Source organism: Lolium rigidum, chromosome 3 (assembly GCF_022539505.1).
Source record: "Lolium rigidum isolate FL_2022 chromosome 3, APGP_CSIRO_Lrig_0.1, whole genome shotgun sequence".
NCBI classification, from domain to species: Eukaryota; Viridiplantae; Streptophyta; class Magnoliopsida; order Poales; family Poaceae; genus Lolium; species Lolium rigidum.
The window spans coordinates 272,727,059-272,749,864 of NC_061510.1; the positions used below are offsets into that span (position 1 = coordinate 272,727,059).

The 22,806-nt window shown below is 45.1% G+C and overlaps 1 protein-coding gene across 1 annotated transcript; it reads right to left on the reverse strand.

Annotated features, from left to right (window-relative positions):
• Positions 1-14,266: 14,266 nt before the first annotated feature.
• Positions 14,267-15,455, reverse strand: LOC124696539. The gene is made up of 3 exons (XM_047229254.1): positions 15,282-15,455; positions 14,746-14,930; positions 14,267-14,645 (listed from the first exon to the last, which is right to left on the reverse strand). The coding sequence occupies exons 1-3, from the start codon at positions 15,453-15,455 to the stop codon at positions 14,453-14,455; spliced, it is 552 nt and encodes a 183-aa protein (XP_047085210.1). The 3' UTR covers positions 14,267-14,452.
• Between the last annotated feature and the right edge of the window lie 7,351 nt (positions 15,456-22,806).

Below are 22,806 nucleotides of genomic sequence, written 5' to 3' on the forward strand. Positions count from 1 at the left end.
ATAGCCCGGCAGCGCACTCTCACATGCAGCAACTCCTTGTCGGAAAATTCTTTGAAGGCACATCGAGTACCGATATGCGACAAGCTCCACCATGACACAACATGCTCATAGTTGGCGGCTGGGAAACCACCCTCATGCAAAGCTCAGCATGAAGAACCTACCGCAACAGAAAAAACAGATGGAGGCACTCCCGTGGCAGAAGAACCTGCAGGCTGGCTGGCAGAAGAAAGAAAAAGACGGCATATACCAGAATCGTCTGAAGAATGGAAGAACAAAATTGGTAAGCCACAATGACACAGATAAAAGATAAGAAACTCAGGCGGCAAATATATAGACAAGAATAGAAACCTTGGCTGCCAAGCTTCATAGAGCAAGAAGAGACGTGGGAGCCAAGTTGAAGGAAATAATATAATAATATGCAAACGTAATGGCCAAGGTGTATCGAAAGAAGATAAGAACAAAAGAAAAAAAACAAGTCACCGGAAGGCTATCTCATAACCGGCTACAAACAAAACATAAAATAGAAGGACGTGTCTAGCGAGCAAACGGGGGCCTGTTAGTCGAATCGAGCCCTCACCCCAGAAATAGAAAGTTGGAACTGGTCATCGTAGAGCGTTCAAACGAAAGCAGAAAGTCCACGCACTGGTTCACACGTCGACGAAGTCCTTGGCGTCGACGACCACCGGGGCAGTCCCCGTCGCCGTGCGCATCCGCTCCGGCCCAACCTCCCCGCCGAGATCCACCTTTTCCATGCCATGGACGACCCGGTTCACTTCCTCAATTCCTCCCGACTTCACGATCCACCACCCGATACCTCCACAATCCTCTGCCTCCCGGCTCCCGCCGGCGGGGTGGAGCCGACTGTGAATCTGGACCAGTACCTCGCAGCAGTCACACTGAATAGCGCCCGGAGGGTGGCCACGGCCTGGGAGGCGGCACGGCGCCGAGTTCCTGAGGAGGAGCATCGGGGCCGTGCGTGGGAGCGAAGGTCGCGCGACGGCAGAGGAACGTGGGGGATGGGGAGGGACAAATAAAGCTGCCGCGGCGGCGCAGGGAAGGGGACAGGATGCGCGCAGAGGACCGCCAGGGGCCAGGGTGGAGGGGATGGCCGGCGCTGCCTGGCTCTCATGGTCGTTGGGGAAGAAATTGGGACAGGAAAAGGGAAGGAAAGGGGAAGAGATAGGAGAAGAGGAGAAAAACGGGTCGCACACGGCTGCAGTCCTTTCTTTTACTGAAAGTGGGTTATACGTGTGCTTAATGAAAATGCTTCATGACATGTCTGATCCAATAATGTACTGTCGAAGGGGCAACTTAGAATCGTATAAGATCCGCTCAGCTTGATGGCATCAAGGAAGTGGAACACAACCGACCTTAACGGCAGCGTTCTCGCGAGAGCGGTATGGCATCATGTGCTTGTTTTGCAAAATGGATCCGAGAAGCCAAACTCCATGTGCGAAGCAACAACTTACTTTGGGCGAAAAAATACAACTTAGTACATATGTCAGCAAAACTCAACTTAGCACACATGCGAAACAACGGTTTACTGTCCGTAGTATGCAACTTAGCAAAGTTATAGAGGAAATTTACTTCTGTAAAAGCAACTTAGATCATGTGTGACAACAATAAATATTGCATGAAAATACAACTTAGCATATGTTTGAACCACCAATTTATATTCTTTGTCGAAGCGCTATTGCAGCAACTCTAGTGTCACGGCAAATCAGTAGACAACTTCACGACAATGGTACACAACTTCATAACAGGGATGCTAGCTAATTTGTACTACTGGTAGATAACTTAGACACGATAATAGACAACAATGATGATGCACAACTTTACCATCCATCCCCAAATGGGGTTGCATTTGGTGGATTTTATAGTTGCCGCACTATTTGAACAATTTGTTGTCAGTAATGTTTTAGTTGCGTCATCCCCTACTAGGTTGGAACTAGAGAAGATACAATTGCTGCACTCCTTAAAAATAAGTAATTTCACACTTAGGTGTAGAGGTATAGAACTTCATAGGTAGAACATGCAACTTTGCAGAAGGGGTATACAAATTAGTAATAATGAATATACAACTTAGCAAACACATGGGTCTATAATTTATTATGCAAAATTACAACTTAGCTCACATGCGAAACCAATAATAACGCCGATAAAAATACACCTTAGAAGATGTCCGAAGAAACAATTTGTTGTCTTTGTGACAGCCAACGCCGCGAGGTGTAGCTCCACCTCGATCAACCCCAGCAGGTGATGTGTGCCATGACATGAGGCACAACACTAGATGCTCCGTGTGACAACCAATGGAAAAGTTACATAACGGGAGGAAAGTACTAGGGTCTCCTCAAACCTGAGATTCAAGAGTCAGGAAAACTACAATAGGATTGACACCAACATGCATTTTTAATGCCAATTTTACAAAGGACTTGTTTAAGGCATCAACACTCTTAGATGATATTATGTGCACAAATCAGGCCAGTTGTACATACTTCCCAAGTTTTATGCTTCATCTTTCTTAAGTTTCAACAATCCGCAAAGGGAAGAAAACCAAGGAGCATTATGGCCAGGATATTAGAAGTTGATTACAAGCACTCGCAACTTAGCTACACACAAAAGGCAACTAGGTAATATGATAACTACAACTTCGTGGCATGACAAACCGCAACTTACCTGCACACAAAAAGCAACTAGGTAATCTGATAACTACATCGTCATGGCCTGATAAACTACAACTTAGTGGCATGACAAACTGCAACTTACCTGCATAGGAAAAAGGGACTAGGTGATCTGAAAACCAACAACTTAGTTAGATCCACTACCCTATGTATGTGCAGATAACACACAAATCATCTCGCATTATGGTATCTACCAACAACAATCATGCTGCAAAGTATAATGAGCATGAACTTAATCATGCCACAGTATGTTTGGGCTTTGACTTAAACAATAGGCATCTTCAGAACTACATGACGACAAGTCTGCTATCGACCAGCGATAATCTACTTGCGGTACTTGTGGCCAGTTGAGAAAAGGCAAACTTAAATTAAACAGAGAACTACTAATAGGATTTTTTTGTAAAATCAAAAACTTAGGTTAGATGATGGTAAAACAACTTAGCTAGACAACAAAGGGCAACTTAGTTAAATTATTAGCAAACTCATGCTTGCTGAGAAAAGCAACTTACTTAAAACATTAGACAAACTTCCATCCATATATACTGAAGCAATTGTTATCTGGCTGATTGACTACAATCAAAAAGCAAACAACCATTACAACCAAAGGTAGTGTTCAGTACCAATTTATGTAAAAAAAGGGACATATGTGGCATGATATAAGCTTGAAGTAAATTTCATATGGCACCTAGAAAACACTAAAAACATACGGGGTCTACACACCTTTGCAGTAAACGTGAGAACATTCACCGCTGTCATATTAAACGTAAGTTGTGCGATGGTCCTATCAGTAGCCAACTAAAAAAGTCATGTTGCTAAAAGCAAACTTAGCTAGATTATGAAAACAACTCAACCATGATGCCAAAAGGAACTTAATTGAATTAGTAGTCAACTATGAAATCCTTGTTGCTAAAGAACAAACTTAGCTATATTGGAAAATACAACTTAATCATGTTGGAAAAATCAACTTAGTTAGATTAAGTAGCTAAATTAAGGTTGTTGATAAAAAAGAACCTAAGCATGATGGAAAATCAACTTAGCTAATTCAGTAACCAACTTAACCATGTTGACAAAGCAACTTAATTTAATTAGTAAGCAACTTAAGTATGTTGCTTAAAAACTATTACAAATCCGATACCCTATTACAGAACTACTAGGTAATGTTGAGGAAGATAAGGGGTTCATGAAACAGCCTTGTGGTTAAAAAAATGAGACGAGATAAACAGCCTCATGATTTCTGGGTCATATGATACACTATTAAACCATAACAAATCCTTCACAATGCATATATCAGCGAGCATCATCATGGAAACGGACAAGGTGAAGCGTCTGGTGGTTAACACAATGAGATGAGATGGCCAAGTTGATGGTATTTGTAGAACCTTAAAAAGAATGGGGATCTACAAAAAATGCACTGGTATGTCCATAATCTACCCCCTATAAAACGAGTACCATCTTGAGAACGTAGCTCGTTGCCCTATCTAATGCAAGTTGTGCACAAACAAGTAGGTTGGACAGGTGCAACAAAAACGAGTGGGTGATGGGCACCGCGAGATGAATCCACTCATATAAATTGTGACTGCGGTACGAATTCATACACAACATGGCACCATGAGGATCACATAGACTGGTTTGCTATTTTATACAGAGCGTAGCTGGTATAACAAAGTGGTTTGAGAACGGGGGATTAATCAACATGGTGATGGAAACAACTTAACTATGCTGAATAAAACAACTTAATTATAATCAGTATACAACTGAGGGGATGAAAAAAGGTAACTTCGTTTAAAATCGTTAATGTACAACTTAATTTTCACGAAATAACAACTTAGTGAGATAGCAAAACGCAACTTAATTAAATCACTATACTACTTAGGGGAATTTGATAGTAAGTCAAAACTTAGATTAAAATGATGGAAATAACTCAAGTATGCTGAATAAAACAACTTAGTGCATATTACCATGCAACTAACATTGATCTTGGAAACAACAGGGAGGGTTACAGCAGCAACTTAGTTAAATAGCCATACCTTTTGTTGGACCCCAAACAAGATGCAAAAACAACCCAAACAGAGTGTTTGTGGCCCCAAATTAGTAGCAACATAACAGTAAATTAGCAGTAACTTAGTAGACTTAGCAGTAGCTAGTTAGCAACACAGCACTAGGCTTACAAATAACCTAACAGTAAATAGTGCAACTTAGCAGTAGATAGGTTCACCTTGGTCACTGGTGTCTGGTACTGGTTGATCATATCTGCTGCCGAACCCCATCTCTCTGTACACACATGGATGTCTTAAAGTAAAGCTGAAAATTTTGCAGCAAAAAAGAGAATATGTATTACATTCTGTGGTAAAAAAATTAGTATGTTGTGTCTCATTAAAAATCGTGCATTAAAGAGTAAAAAAAGGAAACAGCTTTAAAAAAGTTATCCAAAATGAAAATATGGATACATTTTGTTCAAAACTTTATGCAACTGCACTCCATGTTTGTGTAATTGATTTACATCAGGGCCGCTGGAATAAATTAGTATGTTCAAATACTTGTTTTCGGTGGAATTTGATTTTATTCTTTTTCCAAAAAATAATTGTGACCTGGACCTTAATGAACCACCTATAAAATGCATGCAACTAATGCCACCAGGAACTCATCTAGTTCGTACTGTCGGCTAAACTCAGCTAGTCATCGACAACTTAGCAAAAAAGTAGCAAATACCAAGACAAGAAATCATCAGACATTATTGTATGCTACTTGGCTACCAGGACAGTAGTAGCTCTAAATTCCCAGAGAGCATTCTCATTTCAGAAAGGTAAAGGTGCCAAGGGAGAGAAATAGAGCACCAACATGTAGTGCACCGTAGGAGTTTCGCCTCAGACTTGAGCACCACTGTAGCATTTTGCACTGCCCAGCAGCATGGATGTGACCACTACCTGCAAATTCAGTAGAAAAATTCAGGAATGTAATTGATGGGGCCAAAACAAAGTCTTCAGCTGGACTATCCTAAAAAAAAAATCTATGTAATAAGTAACTGCAGAAAACAAAGGTCTTATTCTGTAAGAAAGAAGGCAAGCATGCATATGCATTTATGCTGAAATCAGACATGCCCAAATATGCTGAAATCAGACATGCCCAAATATGTACTTATGCTGGAATCATGCATGCATATTTGTATATCACCATAAAAGCTGACAAGTGCATGAACAAGATCCTTGATACCGAATCCAATCCAAATAGATATTGGACAAACAATTTTCCATTCCGAGTCAAAATCTGCTCCCTTTCTCTCACCCATACATCAGACAGCAAATATGCAAGCAGGTAATCACTTTTATTCAGGGAACTTTTATTTAGTTTGCTTCAGGGTGTCAAAACTCTAATTCTTCTGGTGATGGTCTGACCTATGGTGCGGCCGCGCCTCCCGTTGTTGTAACTGACGTGGAGATCCCCACTAGCGTGGTCATGTCGCTTTGATAAAGAGCTGTTGCAGCTACCTCCGCAGCCATCTCCTCCGCACGGTCCGATGCCACAAGTTGCTGAAGTTGCTGCTGTTCCTGAAGGCCTGCTATTCTTCAGAGGCCAAATGAAGCTCGTGCTGCTGGATGAGCTGCAACAGCGTGCACCGGTCAGAGTCAGACTGTGCAATGTCCATGTTTGACCAGCACGCAGACTATAAACACAAATCGGGAGGCATCCAGATCTCGGCAGCAAATCAAGCACGCACGCACACCCAGCAAGCAAGCACGCCCGCATGCTCCACAAGCAATCATGCACACAACACACCCTACAAGACCAGGAGGAGAGGAAGGATTGTGAAGTCTTAAGGTGGTTACCTCCATGGAGACGGGCGCTGAAAGCGGAGATGGCGGCGCATTCATGCCGTCGAGGCCTTGATCTAGTGCTCAAGGAAGAAGATCCAGAGGCACGCAATACCATGCCGACGTCCATGGCGCCGCCGCGCTGGAGCTCTAGGTGCCTGGGTTAGACGAATCGGGAGAGGACCTAATAATCGTGTCTTCTCTGCGGGAGGGGGTGGAGGTGGTGTGATCCGGCAGCGGTTCCACGCTCCTCCAGCGACGGAGAAGGAAGGATGTTTCCAGGGTATCTCGAGGTAGGGTGAGGAGGGGCTGCGTCGGCGGATCTCGGCGGGAGGTAGCAGGAGGGGGCGCCGGAGGTGCTGGTTGGGGGGGATGATCATCGAGGTGGTGGAGCATGCCGGCGGATCGGGAGGGAGACGGTGGAGGGTGGGGTGCTGCCCGCTGTGGGGATCAGAAACAGAGTAGGTGGGGCGGCGCGCTGTTGACCCGGGGGTGGAAACTGTCGGAACGGCGCGTCTTCGCGAGGATTGATCGAGCGCATCGGACGGCTCAAAATCGAGGGCTCGGACAAGCCAGCCAGCACCCGAGCACTTTTTAGCACTTGGGAAATAGAAATACCGCCTTAGGATCCAAACTGTGACCGGATGTCAAAGAAAAAGGAAGACACAAAGCTGAGAGCTCATCCGGTACCAAGAACTAAACACAATAGGCAACGGGTTGAGCAAGCAAGTAAGGAAAAGAAAATATTTAGGAAGAAGTCAAACAGAGCAAGTCAAAAAGCTTCAACCAACTGGGTGGAGACACCTAGCACCATCTTATGTACGTGTCACCACATGAGAGGTCAAAAGGAGACAAAAAATTGAGAGAATTGGAAACCTTACAACTTTATTAGTATAGTAGAGTATTCTGCTTCCGTGCGTGTCGGACGTGCTCAGTACGGGACCAGCTTGGGCTTAGCTAGCTTAGCTAACTTGTTCATGTCGTGCGCGCGGTGGTGTTGTTGCACTTACCAAGGGCGCGTTTGATAGCCGGTTCGCATCAGCTCAGCAAAAATTAGGCCTTTTAGTTGCCTGGAAGTCCTTCGCGTTGTGGTCCAACCGATTCTTAAATCACCTCTGATATAGGGTCTGGAGGAACGTTTGAATCGGCAGTTTTCAGCGGGCTTGTCCCGTTATCGTGCGGTTTTGCACGCCGTCGTTGTCTTGGCCCTTGCTCCCCACTTCCAGTCACCGGTTGCCTCCTTCTATTCACTCTCTCACTAACACTCACAGCCCTGTCGCATCAACTGCCGTCCATGGCCTCCCCGCCTCCTGCGCCTCCTTCCGCTCTAGCACCGATGGATCCAGCCGTCCGGCCGACTGTCACGAGGTCCAATGAGGCGCTCATGCGCATCGTCGCGAGTACGAGGCCGGCGGCCGCGATTCAGCGGCGCAGATCGATGTCCGTCGTGTACCGGTGTTGAATCGGCCATCGCCGCTCGCGAGTAAGAGGCCGGCCGGCATGGCAACTCACAGCGTGGCCGTCGCCGCTTTTCAAGCCGCCGGGATTCCACCGGCGGATCCCTCGACTCCGGGGGGTTTTGACCCCTGCCCCCTAGGGTTTCCATCGCCAAGGGCGGCGGCAATGGCGACATGTGCACCGGGCTCAAGCTGGGAGATGAAACCCCCGACGGGGTTCGCGCCGACCCCGATGCACGCGCCGATGCCATGGGGCATGCCGCGTCCGGCTGCTCCGAATGGCGCGTCACGCGCCGCGCCGCCGCCGTTCGACCGACCACGTGCTCTTCGGCAGCCGACAGGTCCATCGGTGCCCGCTTCCCGACCGCGGCACCGGCGCCCTACCAGACGACCGCTGCTCCGGCTCCGCCTCCTCCTCCCGGATTTGGAGTGCGACCTCCTCGAGGACATGCCGACGCTTGTGCGCGTCCTCCTCCTCCTCCTCCTCCGACGGGGCAGCTTTCACTCCACCCCATCGTAAGTACTGTGGCTCGCTCCTCAATCTAATAGATGCTAGTGTAGATCGATTTGATGACATTGTAGATCAGATAGTTGTCCAACAGCTCCGATTGATGTGAATGTAGATAGGATTCATGTCAATGTGCGCTGCATGTCATGGACAAGACAATGTCAAGTCCATGATGGAGCTTGATCTTGGCACCTGCCTCCAGCAGTGCCGCGCGCGCCCGTCCGTCCCAAGTTCCTCCGCGACACCCCCCAACGCGTCCGGGTTGATCACGGAGGGAATTTATATGCTACGTTCGGAGCCCTGTGGCGGGACGGGTCGCTCCGGGGTCTGCGGTCTCGCCCCCTTCGTTCGGGCATGGGTCGCTACTGGCAACAGCCGCCACCTGCAATAGTTTGGGTGGGTTTGGGCCCACCTCACCTCCATCTCTTCGAGTTCCAGAAGTACTACCATATCTACTCATGCAATTGTGTTATTGTTAAGTCGCCACGCTATAAATTGATCGCGAAAAAAATTCCAACAAGATATTGTGGAGATATATGTACATATGGTGACATGGGATTTCCAATATAAACTCGGTCCACGATATATGACTACACGGGATTTCAAATACAGATGGATTGTGTGGTACTTGGCGGCGCCGCACCAAGCAGATTTCTTGTGGCGGCTGGCTAACTAGCAGGTAAAAAGTGATGGGTGGGCGCACACATAGGTTTTTCTGGTGGACCCATTAACATGCATACATCTATGCTTGTATCTAATCCTTATCTAATTACTAGTTATGTGAATGGCATCGGTCACTGCGCTGCTACGTACTCCTTGTCCCTGCTGCTAGTTTCCAAAAACACCTCGTCACATCTTGTGGATAAACAGGACAAATGATTTGTAGGCTACAATTATTAACTACAAAGATTATCAAATAAAATTCACTCGACTGCCAAATTTTAACCACACATGAAGGTCACCACCAAAAAACATCAAGCTAATATGGCAACTAGCCAGCATTAATCTGGCAGCTAAGTCTACCTAATTTGGCATTCTACACTAATTAATTTTGAAATTCTACTAATTAATATGGCAATTATTGCTAAACTAACCTGGCAATTGCTACTAAATTAACTTGGCAATTAGTAATATGCCAGCCGTCTTCCCCTTGCAATGTCTAGCTACACAAAGGCCCTACCATGGAGAGAGAGAGGGAGAGAACAGAGAGGCTGGTGGGCATCTCCTCCTTGAGACCCCGCCGTAGTAGTCCATGTTTTCTCAGCATGCAGCTACCACGCTCAGCGTCGATGTTTCTGCATCACCCTCGGCATAGAGTTCGTCCCCCCCCCCCCCAGTGAGGCGCCACCTGCAGCGGTGCTTGGCGGCGGCACCCTAACGGCGTTCCTCCACCTCCCCCGACGAGGCACCACCCGCGGCGGCCTCCCCCTGGCAAGGCACGAACTGCGACGGTGCTCCAGCCCCCTTCTTTCGGGCTTGGGTCGCTCCAACCTACAGCCACCACCTGCGATAGTTTGGGTGGGTTTGGTCCCACCTTGCCTCCATCTCTTCCAGTTCCAGAAAATATACCGTATGTATTGATGCAGTTATATTATTGTTAAGACGCTATAAATTGATCGTGAAAAAAGATTCCAAGGAGATATTGTCGATATATCCGTCCACGATAGATGACTACACGGGATTTCAAATATAAATTTATACACGCTATAAATTTTCTACATTTATAGCCTTTCTAGCTCGAATTATGGCCTTAGGCCTCGAAAAAAGACAAGTATCTCGCAATATCATAAAAAATTAAGATATCACATGTTTCTTTTCTTGTACATATAGGCTAACATTACGGACCCATCATCCCGCCTTTTTAACAATGCGGCAGGGGATCGGATGAAAAAGGTAACTAGTCAGAAATCATGGTTGAGAAAAAAACCCAAGAAGGAAAACACTTATGGTTCAGAGAGCCAATATAAATTCAGTCCACGATATATGACTTCACGGGACTTCAAACATATATTTACGCCATACATTTTCTACATTTATATCGCTAGCTCGAATTATGGCCCTAGCCATAAAAAAATACAAGTATTTCGCAATATGGTAAAAAATTCGAGATATCGCATGTTTCTTGTACATATAGGCTGACATTACGGACTCATGATCCTACCACGTCAACAAGGCGGCAGGGGATCGGATGAAAATGACAAGTAGTCAGAAATCACGGGTGACAAAAATCCAAGAAAGAAAACGCTTATCGTTCAGAGAGCCTGACATGTAGGACCCATGATCTAGCAGTGTCCTCGATGTTAACCAGGCAACATGAGATCGAAAGAAAAACACAATTAGACAGAAATTAGGGGTCAAAAGTAAATCAAAGAAATGAAACTTTTATTTTACATAGAGGATGACATATGAGACCCATAAGCCAAGAGCGGCCTCAACGTTTGAAAGGCCGCAGGGGATCCAAAGAAAAAGGAAAGTAGGTAGAAATCACGGGTTAAAAATAAATCCAAGAAACGAAAACGTTTATTGTACATAGAAGATGACATGTGCAAACATTTTACAGCAGCGTCCTCAACGTTAATTAGACGGTAGGAAATCGAAATAAAAAGACAAGTAGCCAAAATTTAGGGGTCAAAAAAATTCAATAAAAAAGTTTATCATTCACAAATGCTGACATATGGGACCCATAGCTAGCAGCAGCCTTAACGTTAACTAGGCAGCAGAAGATCCAAAGAAAAAAGAAAAGTAGGCAGATATTAGGGGTCAACAAAATCTAAAAAGGAAAACGTTTGTCTTGCAAAGACGCTAACATATGGGACCATGAGCCAGGTGATCGAAAGACAAAGGCAAGTAGCCCAAAATTAAGTGTAAAATATAAAAAAAGAAACATTTATCATTAAGAGAGGCTGACATACGGAACCCATGAGTTAGCAGCATCCTCAACATTAACCAGGCGGCAGCACATCGAAAGAAAAAGACAAGTAGCCTAAAATTTGGGGTCAGAAATAAATCCAAAAAAGAAAACATTTATTGTACAGAGAGGATGACATATGTGACCCATGAGCTGGAAACATCCTCAACGTTTCAAAGGCGGAAGTGGATCAAAAGAAAAGGTCAATTAGCCAAAAATTAGGGATAAAAAATCCAAAAAAGAAAACATTTATCGTTCAGAGAGAATGACATGCGGGACCCATGAGCCAGCAACATAAACAACACGATCGAAGAACGTGAACGAGAGGGTGCAATCGAGAAAAAAACAGAGCTAGAGATGCTGCCATCTGGGTCCTACCCTCCATGGGGGTGTAGATTTGCGTTGACTTGGCCGACGCATCCGCGAAATCGTCATGCACCACGTCCCGGACACCAATGCGCGGCATTTTTCCTGATTCCGTGGTGCTAGTTGGCGTCAAAATCAAGGAAAAAAAGGTTTGAGATGCACCAAGAAAAGAGCGAAAATCCTCGGGTATGGTGCATCAACAACCACGGTCGGTCCCCCAAGTTCATCGCCCATGGCGACATTTTTTGTAGTGAGTTCCACTAGGTGTTGGGTATCAGCCCACTATAGGAACAAGCATTCACCACCCTAGTCATGGCGGCCGCACACCAAGAACCCGTGGCCAGTGTCATCTGCCCAGTTCTTGTCGTACGTCGTATATCGGCATGCGACGGGCATGTTAATGCGGTCACGGCGGACCATCGGGTGGTCGTATTCCCATGCCAGGCGAAGTTTACGATATGGTCCCGTACTCCTTGAACGTTTAACTTGAAATATTTAACAACCAAAGGACATGTGAGAGATAGGTTGATAAATCCCCAATTTTCTTCAAAACATCAAGAATTTTTTTTTTTTAAAAAAAATGAAATTTGTCGATTAGATTGAAGGTAAGACCAAGCCTTAGATCCTCGTCTGTTTCCCGCCGCCACATGTGCCGCCTCCCGTTGGATCTTTCGTAGAGAGAGAGATAGATATATAGAGAGAGAAAGAGAGAGAGAACTAGAGGTTGGATAAAGTACGAATGGAAGGCGTGGGAGAGAGAGTACGGTCGTGGGGAACTAGGGACTTTGTATGGCTCGGTTTCGAGTGGGGCTCACGGGATAGACTAGTCAACGATGCTATGTTTATCCGGCGGAATACTGCCAGTGAGACAAGCTAGACTAGTCAACATCGCTTTGTTTACCTAGCAACATAATTACTACTACATCTCGTATAGCAGCGCATATACGAATGCTGATGGTGCCTACCAGCTAACGCGGTAGAATTATCCGCCACGATGTAACCTGCGGCGACATGATCATATCCACTACCCTTGCTAGTCACCGGTAAAGGAGTCTATGTCAGGTAAAAAAATTGTAGACTACTGCTCCTGTGGGTCCAAAAAAAGAGTCGGGTGTAAATGTATTTTTGTAGTGCATGTATGTCGTGAGGAAAGTCAGATATCTTCTTTAGTTATGTACTAATGGTAACTTCTCGAAGACTATTACAATTAATTATCGATATTCTATTTGAAAGGATAAAGTTGGCAATTTTTTATGTTCATACTTATAGTGTTTTACAAAAAAGGAGCTATTTGGATTTTCAAGCCTATTACGATGACTCAACTTGGTTGAAACCAACAAGTTCAAACTTGATTAATAGATGTTGTTGGAGATCATTGGAGACTTGTGTACCATTCTACCTCATGAAAAATCGAGTGACCTTCTTGATCAAGCCAATTCATATGGATTATCACGCTTCTATCCTATATTTGGTGTATCTCCTTGCGGTAACTTGTACTCCCTCCGTCCGAAAATATAAGGCGTCTAAGGATTAGTCAAAAGTCAACGTTTTTTTAAGTTTGACCAAGTTTATACACAAAAATATAAACATTTACAGTACTGAGTCAACATGAATAGATTCACCATAAAATATATTTTCTTAATATGTCCATTCGATATTGTAGATGTAAATATATTTTTCTAAATATTTGATCAAAGTTAGTAAAATTTGACTTTTGACCAGTCCTTAGACGCCTTATATTTTGGGACAGAGGGAGTACCATTTAAATGTATTTTCCCATTTGCAAATTTTGGTTTTTGACCCTATAATGCATATATGTGTATTTGACATGCTTCCAACTTGCTTATCTTTGGGCAATCAAGCATGTGTATGTTGTCTTGCAAATCATGCAGGTGTGTGTTTTGCTTTGAGCCTCTATTGCATCTTGGTTGTACATTAGTTAGTCTTTCGAGAGATCAATGTATCATCCTATTTTAGGAGTGATATGAGTTAGAAACTTCACAATCATAATAAAATCAAATTATAGAATGACCATTAATTATTTGTAGTTGGATATTCTTTGCCTCTTGCTGAAAAGAAATGGATTATCACATTATAGGGCGATAATTAATACATTGACGTATTGTCACAAGCCTACCAGATTTGAACAATTGAGGTATTGTCACATAGAACTGAAACTAGAAATTCTCTTGTTCTGATGTGGCATGTTAGTTTAAACAATTTTCAATTTGCTTAAATATATTTATTGTTCATATGTCGAATTTTGTTTGCGAGAGGTTTTCTTAGTGTGGTTTTCCTTAAATGCATACTTCTATATCTTATTTAGAAAACAGTTTTCTTCAAGTTATTTTAATCATTTATTTACATGATTGCTTGAGTAAGTGGATCTATCAAGAATCTTTATATAAGCATGGTGCTTAGTTCTTATCTTTCATCATATATTTTTGTATTGTGAAGATGGTCGTGGATATCGTTGCAATTTACCATTAGAAAATAACTCAAATACTTCTTGATTTGGCAATTGTTATTCTTTTATGAGGTACAGTTTGTTGATCGTCTTTACCCTAGGTATTCCAAGAAATTTATTCAACACCTGGTCTCTTCCTTGTCTTCTTGAGAATCCTTTTGATTTACTTCGTCATCTTTTGATCCCTATCGTCCATCTAACAACCTTTTATTCAAGTGCTAGCACTCATAACCATCTTCCACGCTTGTTTTTCTCCTCATTTAAGAGAGACATTGTCTCCACTCCTCCCCTTGCTTGCCTCCTTCCGTTTCTTCTTGATCCATCGCCGTTCTTCTGGCCCCAATTTAACAATCGAGCCAATGGCCATGTTTGTCAGCACATACAAGGAAAACATAAACGCCATAATTCCCCCATAACGCTCAAATATACTTATTCCTCGTAGTATGCGCCTACATGTTGGTCATGTGAGTTAGCCCCTTGAAGCTTTTTACAAAAAAGAAAGAAAGAAAAAGACAGCACAATTATGTTTGAGAAGATGATCATACATACCACGTCCTATCATTGGATCTAGGCTCAATTTGAGCTGCAAGCTCCCGGCGCAGCTGAGCAACTTCTTGGCCTGCCGTGCCTGGAATGTTGTACATTGTTTGCGCTTCCGATGTCAGATCGTACAGCTGCTCCCTCCTGTTACGGATTTCCTTCAAGAGTCTTTCCTGTCCGTCAGCTTCGAGACCCTGTTTTGCAGGAGCCAACATGAGTTGCTATGGCAATGAACCGAAAAACCAGGATACTAGTGAAATCACGGTAGCTGGTCCATGGCTTAACGAATTTACAGATAGGGTTTTCCTCTAATGGATTTATAAGCTGAACTCAATATTGAGACGTGCTAGGTGTTTGGAAGTTAGATATCTACTAGCTGTTTGAAAATAATAATTGAATGCAATTTGAGATGTGGCAGCTGTTTGACAAAATTGAATTCAAATTAGACAGGTGCTAGCTGTTTAACTAATCATGTAGTGGATAATCGAGCGAGCACATTACAACTGGCACAGAAATACAGTATGAACTTTGGTGACCCAGCGCACCTTGGCGGCCGCCGTATTGCTGTTTGCAGCAGTCGCGGAGGACGTGGTAGAAGTTGCCCGGTTGACCTGGAAGAGCCTCGGGAAGATCCGGTGCTGCGCCTCTCCCACGGCCACGACCGGCGTCTGGCCGCCGCCACTGATGAGCCTCCTCGCCGCGACTCGAAGCGCCGCCATCAAATCGTCGCCTGCTAGTCGGCTTGCGAATCGGCGAATACTAATCCTTCCTCACACTTGGCTTGCGAATCGCGCGAGAACTATGGTGGATTCTGGGGAGCTCGCCTGTGATTCTTTAATAGGCTAGGGTTCTTCGCTCGCCTATCCCTGACTCTGACTCTCTTTATCCAACGAAATGTGCGCCGCCCGCGAGCAGGCCTGCCCCAAACATCACGCCTTTTCTATTTCTCATCAACCCCTTGAGCCTACTTAGTTTGTAGGTAGGTAAGCTCGAAAAAAAAAGTTAGCTGGTAGGCATGTTTGGTTATTGTCACCACCTAGTAACCTGAATATTCCTGTAAACATTTTAAATCTAAATTAATAAAGTTGCGTCGTTCCACCTAAAAAAAGTTAGTTTTCCTTTGATTCTAAAAAAAAGAGTTAGTTTTCCTTTCATCTCCTAAAAAAATGTTACTTCCTTGGGCTCTAAATATTTGTTGCAGATTTACTCAAAATGTAGGTTAAAATATGTATTTAGGGCCGGCTTTGTTGGCCCCAAGCATAAACGGATAAACCTATATCCGTGGAAAGTGATGATGAGGAAGGAAGAAAGCTATGATATTCGTGGGGATCTGTCTTGGAAGAAGGCTATGAAAATGCTATGTTGTATGGGCCAAGCCACAATCAAAAGATGATAGAGGAGTCATGCCAAGCAAGAGAAGATCACCAAGATGTTGAATGAAGACCCATTTCTCATAGAGTCGAGGAGGATGGTTCCACCCTATCCTGTTATGACCTACAATCAAAGCCATCAAATATACCCACATTATCACATGCTTAGATCCGAGCTAGGACTAAGATTCCACAATCTTACAACCACCGGAAGAATTGGGGCAGAGAAAGAAGTCGGCATGTCGTCGCCAAGCTAGAGGACCTAGTTTGTGAGGAAGCTCCCGCCATCTCCATAGATATCGAAAGGTGCGAAAGCCCGAAGAGGGGAAATGGCGGGGTTAGATTTGACGATGAGAGGTGATGCACCTAAATACATTGGCGAAATTTCGTGGACGGTGACCGAATTTCCCCCGCAGCTATTTCGCCTAGCGCACGATCTCATGTCTGCTCATGCCATCTCCTTCGCTAGCTCTGTGGCGACGCATTGTTGTCACTTTCTAACGAGACAAGGCTGGCTCCATGGAAACGGTCGATTCAGCAGTTCCTCCCCGTACTATCCTAGATGCCAAAGCTGATTTAAGAACCTGGTGAGCCACAATGCGGAGGAAGGCCAGCATCCAGTCGAACCCTTTTTGTCTGTCCATAGTTACTAGTGCAAAAATGCTTATAGCCTCCAACCATTTTGTGACGGGCAAAATTATGCATATCATTAGTACAAACACTAGTGATGAGCTCGTATAAGCCTGTCACTAGTACAAGCACACTAGTGACATGCGCGTATAAAAGGTTGTCACTAGCAGTTTTTATGAAGTTTGGCTCAAAGCAAAAATATGTTAGTGACAAGAACCTATAATTACCAGTCACTAAACGAATATTTTTTTCTACCACCCGCATGCCTCCTCTCTCAACCGGCCAACGTCGTGCCACGTTTCTGAACCTGGTCGAGACCGGAAACGAGTGAAAGGTCTTATTTGGATATGTAGTTTTAGCAACTCACTTAGATAACCGTCTAACAAATTAGATTCCCGCAAAGCTAGGTGTTTTGGCATTAGTCGTTCTTGTGAAACATAATTTCTATTTCCCAGTTGATCTCATTCGTGATTGATCTCATTATAGTTTTCATCGAGGTCACAGGTTTTGGCCGCACGATGCGATCTCACGACACGCGTGACATGGCATGTTCAGTCTAACCGGCCCAACTTTGTACTTTGTAGCGATCGAACGGGGTAGTTTCCTGGATAATCGCACAAGAGAGCAGCACGTTCCCCATTACCTACAACCCGTGGTCTTGATCTCCATATAATCCCTCACTTCAAATTGCAGTTTCTGGTCAATCCTCGCAGATTGGATATCTCCATCATGGACTTCACATTGTGCCAAGATCAAGCTCCATCATGGACTTGACATTGTCTTGTCCATGACATTTCTTGACATTGCCAAGCTCCATGATGGACTTGACAATGTCAAGTCCATGAGAATGCTTGACATTGTCAAGTCCATGACAGTGCTTGACATTGGCACACACTACATCATGGACTTGTCATTGGCATACCCTATGATGGAACTTGACATTGCCATTGGCATTGGCATGCCCTATGATGGAGCTCCATTATGGACATTGGCATTGGCATGATGGTCTTGTTGTGATTTTCATGGCCATCATGGAGTTGATCTCTGTCTCTCGTGCTGACAACGCAAGTATGGCTAACGCTTTGCATTGTCATTGCATCTGCAGAACTGGCTCTTCCTGGAAACCTTCCCAGAAGGGCCCATATATACTGGATGCAAGGGACATGGCCGTCCGGGTGCAGCTTCGTGACCCCAATGAAGGGTTCATGGAAGCGCACCGGCAGCTGATCACTGCGCCAAGAGTTCACGCCCACCTTGCCGCTGACCTAGGGCACGCTCCCATCAGCGGGTGCTGGCATTCTTAGTGCGGGTGGAGAGCTCGGACCTCCTTGCCCTCACCGTGCTGCCTACATGGAGCACCTCCTGATCAGCAAGTACAAGTTGAAGAACAATGGAACGTTGGTGAAGGTGTGCTTGTACATGGGCGAGCGTTGCGAGTGGAGGGTGCGGCTCCAGTGGACGGCCCAGCGCGTCGGCTTCATCATGTCCTGGAGCAAGTTCGCCGCCAAGATTTTCCTCCGTGTCGACGACACGATATTCACCCCTAAGGACGACGGCTTCAAGGTCGACGTCTTCAGGAAGGAGACTTCGTGCTCCAACATCTTCAGCTGCAAGAGGCATCACGAGGGCCGTTATGCTGATCATTGCCGTTAAGGTGCAGGTGCTTGATCCCTGTCTCTGTTGTTGTCTGATCGTCACCGCTAGTAGTTGTGCTCGCCTCTAGGAGTCTGTTAAACACTTGCTTTTGTGCATATATGACTGTAATATTGGCATGTAGAGGATGTTGAACATTGCTTTTGGACCTGGGTAGTCTGCCCCCAGGTTTAAGTAGGCGTCTTACCACTCTGACGCTAGGATTATGTACTAAGTACTCTGTTTTGTTCGTTCTATATAACTGTGTGTTGTGTTTATGCCTGTGTTTGAGCTCTTGTGTGATCCATATTTAAATGTACTGAGGAGAAGCTTTGCCTGGGTGCCCAAAATAGCAACCAAACACATGTGCTATGGCCATTGGCGGACCTACCAACTTTTTAAAGCCTGGGCACATAACAACTTAAAACATTTCACTTTGTTTGAGCTAGGCCATGATCGTAGTCGCTGGCGTTTTGTGCCGTCGTTCCCATCTTCCGCGTAGAGGACCAAACGAACGGATTGATGGATTTCAGTTCTATGTAGCTTCGTAAACATGAGAATTAACCCAAGTATGAACTATGGAATGAAATGCGCCAAGTTGAGCTGCCAAGGAACAGCCGAGCAGGCCTATACTGACCCAAAACACGTGTTTTCAGCAGATTTTTTGCAATTTCAGCTAGGTACATCGCCATGGGACCTTGCCGGAGTGCCTGCAAGTGCCGCGCCGAGCCCGAGCACGTGCCTGGACGGTAAATCCGCCCATGGCTGTAGCTGAACGGAAATGGAAAACTTTATCTAGACATCCAAAGAACCTACACTTCTGTTCGGACCGATGCAATATAGGGTGCCTAACACTGGACCAAATGTGGTCCATGGCCCGTTCGCGACGTGCAGGGGCGCCCGTCTCACTGCGCCAGTGGTGCACGAATTCGGCTCAGCCTACCAAACGCGTCCCAAATAATCCACCCACCTATGGAGCTGCAGTAGGCTCTTGTTCAGCGAGCGATTCGGTGCACGTGGAACAAAAGATAAGGGTGCGTTTGGCAGTGATGAGTGCAGATTGCACACTGTTGAGAAACCCCAAGAGGAAGGTATGATGAGCACAGTAGCAAGTTTTCACCCAGTAAGAAACCAAGGTTTAATCGACCAGTAGGAGAAATGCGTGACTTCTGAAGGTGTTGCTAGCTGACTTGTGGCAGGGCGCACTACCGGCGTCAGCACCAACGTGGAACCTGCACACAACACAACCAAAATACTTTGCCCCAAATTACAGTGAGGTTGTCAATCTCACCGGTTTTGCTAAACACAAAAGATTAAATGTATAGTGTGGAAAGATGATGATTGTTTGCAGTGGAATTAAAGAGAACAGTGTTTGCAGTAACTAAACATAACAGGATGATTGTATCAGTGTAAAATAAAGGACCGGGGTCCACAGTTCATTAGAGGTGTCTCTCCATAAAATTAAATAACATGCTGGGTGAACATATTACAGCTGGGCAATTGACAGAATAAAGACCATACATGACAAGATGATTACTATGAGATTCCTTTGGACATTACAACATAATACGTATACCGTAATTCAACTGCGTCTATAACAAATAATCCACCTTCCGGTTATCATCCGAACCCCTTCCAGTATTAAGTTGCAAGCAACAGATTATCGCACTAAACAATGTGTGTAAAGTAAACAATAGAATTATCCTTGAATAAATCATTGTTATTTTCTCCCTAGTAGCAACAACACATCTACAACCATATAAGTTATTGTCACTCTCCCAGATTACTAGAGGCATGAACCCACTATCGAACATAAATACTCCCTCTTGGATTCACAAGCACATACTTGGCCAGAGCATCTACTAGCAACAAAGAGCATACAAGATCACAAATAACATATGATAAATATATAATCGATCTCAACATAGTATTCAATATTCATCGGATCCCAACAAACACTACATGTAGCATTACATAAAGATGATCTTGATCATGATAGGAAGCTCACAAGATCTAAACATGAGGCATAAATTGGAGAAGACAGCCATCTAGCTACTGCTATGAACACATAGTCCAGGGATGAACTACTCACGCATCACTTCGGAGGCGGACATGGGGATGTACAGGCCTCCGGTGATGATCCCCCTCTCCGGCAGGGTGCCCAGAAGAGCTTCAGAACCCTCCCGGTCTAGGGTCTGCGATGGCGGCCACGACGGAACTTTTCATGGGTGGAGGCTCGGTGTTAAGATTTTTTCCGAGATTGTGAATAAATAGGCGGAAGGGAGAGGTCGGTGGAGACCAGGGGGCCCACACCACCCCTTGGCGCGGGCCTAGCCTTGGCCACGCCATGGGGTGGTTTGGCCGCCCTATGGCGCCTCCTCGTCCCCCCTCTGGACTCTGTCTTCATTACGGTAAAATATTGACTTCGGCTTTTGTTTCGTCCAATTCCGAGAATATTTCCTGTACAACTTTTCTGAAATACAAAACAGTAGAAAACAGGGAACTGGCATTGTGGCATCTTGTTAATAGGTTAGTGCCGGAAAATGTATAAAAGTGCAACGAAGTATAAGCAAAACATATATAAATTGGTGTAAAACAAGCATGGAGCATCAAAAAATATATATATGTTTGCAACGTATCAGGTAGCCTGGACCCGAATCCTGGCTCACTGGCGCAGTGGTGCAAGCACACCTGCGCGTCCAGAACGAGCCACGGGCTGGAATTGCCGTGTTGTTTGGTAGGTCGGGCTACATCGGCTGGGCCGAAAAGGCCTTTCTATTTGTTTGCCTGCAGCCAACCCGAAATCTCGATGGAGATGAGCTAGATTAGGCATGTTAGGTACCATCCAGGCATGCCTAAGGTTACCTCTTCTCTACAACGGGTAGCCTTACCATGCTCTCACCTCCCATCACACATAAATCACAGTTCATGACAGTTGCAAACTTACGAAGCTAGCAGTTCACGAAATCATCCCTAACTGGTACGAATGGTAGTTCATAACACGATGCTCCCTAGCTACTACGAATGGCAGTTTATCATAACGGGGTCGTTCAACATACGTGGATCGAATAGGGGTTCGAGAAACAGGGGATCATAGGGGATTCTTCTTCTTCACTTCTTCTCAGATGGTGGTGTTGCCTCTGGCTTCCCACATTGCGTCTGCCCATTCCTGCCTCTTCTCCTTCCAGGCATCATTGTCGCATGCGTCCACACCATGGCCGGTCTCTACTTCATCAAAAGTGACAACCTCTTCGAAGAACTCATCTTCTCCCCAACCTAGGATCCAGTTGTGAAGAATACAGCAAGCAAGGACCAACTTTACTTAAGTGTCAAAAGTGTGGAACGGTTTCTGGTCAAGGACCTTGAACCTGTTCTTCAATGCAGCAAAGACACTCTCAATGGTGACTCTAAGGCTTGAGTGTCTCAGATTGAACAACTCTTTCACATTCTGAGGTCGGTGCTTCGCAGAGAACTCGTTGAGGTGGTACCTTATTTTCCTGAAGGGAGGTAGAATACCAGGTCGGCATGCATATCCAGCATCTCCAAGGTAGAACTTACCCTCAGGGATTTCCAACCCATCAGGCCTTGAAAAGTTGTCGGCTAGGATGCTCGCATCATGAGCTGAACCCTTGATACGTCTCCAACGTATCGATAATTTCTTGTGTTCCATGCCACATTATTGATGTTATCTACATGTTTTATGCACACTTTATGTCATATTCGTGCATTTTCTGGAACTAACCTATTAACAAGATGCCGAAGTGTCGGTTGCTTTGTTCTGCTGTTTTTGGTTTCGAAATCCTAGTAAAGAAATATTCTCGGAATTGGACGAAATAAAAGCCCAGGGGCCTATTTTCTCACGAAGCTTCCGAAGTCCGAAGACGAAACGAAGTGGGGCCACAGGGGAGCCAAACCCTAGGCGGCGCGGCCCCCCCCTTGGCCGCGCCGCCTTGTCATCTGGGGCCCCTGTGCCCCCTCTCGACTTGCCCTTCCGCCTACTTAAAGCCTCCGTGACGAAACTTCCAGTACCGAGAGCCACGATACGGAAAACCTTACTGAGACGCCGTCGCCGCCGATCCCATCTCGGGGGATCCCGGAGATCGCCTCCGGCACCCTGCCGGAGAGGGGAATCATCTCCCGGAGGACTCTACACCGCCATGGTCGCCTCCGGAGTGATGAGTGAGTAGTCTACCCCTGGACTATGGGTCCATAGCAGTAGCTAGATGGTTGTCTTCTCCCCATTGTGCTATCATTGTCGGATCTTGTGAGCTGCCTAACATGATCAAGATCATCTATCTGTAATTCTATATGTTGCGTTTGTTGGGATCCGATGAATAGAGAATACTTGTTATGTTGATTATCAAAGTTATGCTTATGTGTTATTTATGATCTTGCATGCTCTCCGTTACTAGTAGATGCTCCGGCCAAGTAGATGCTT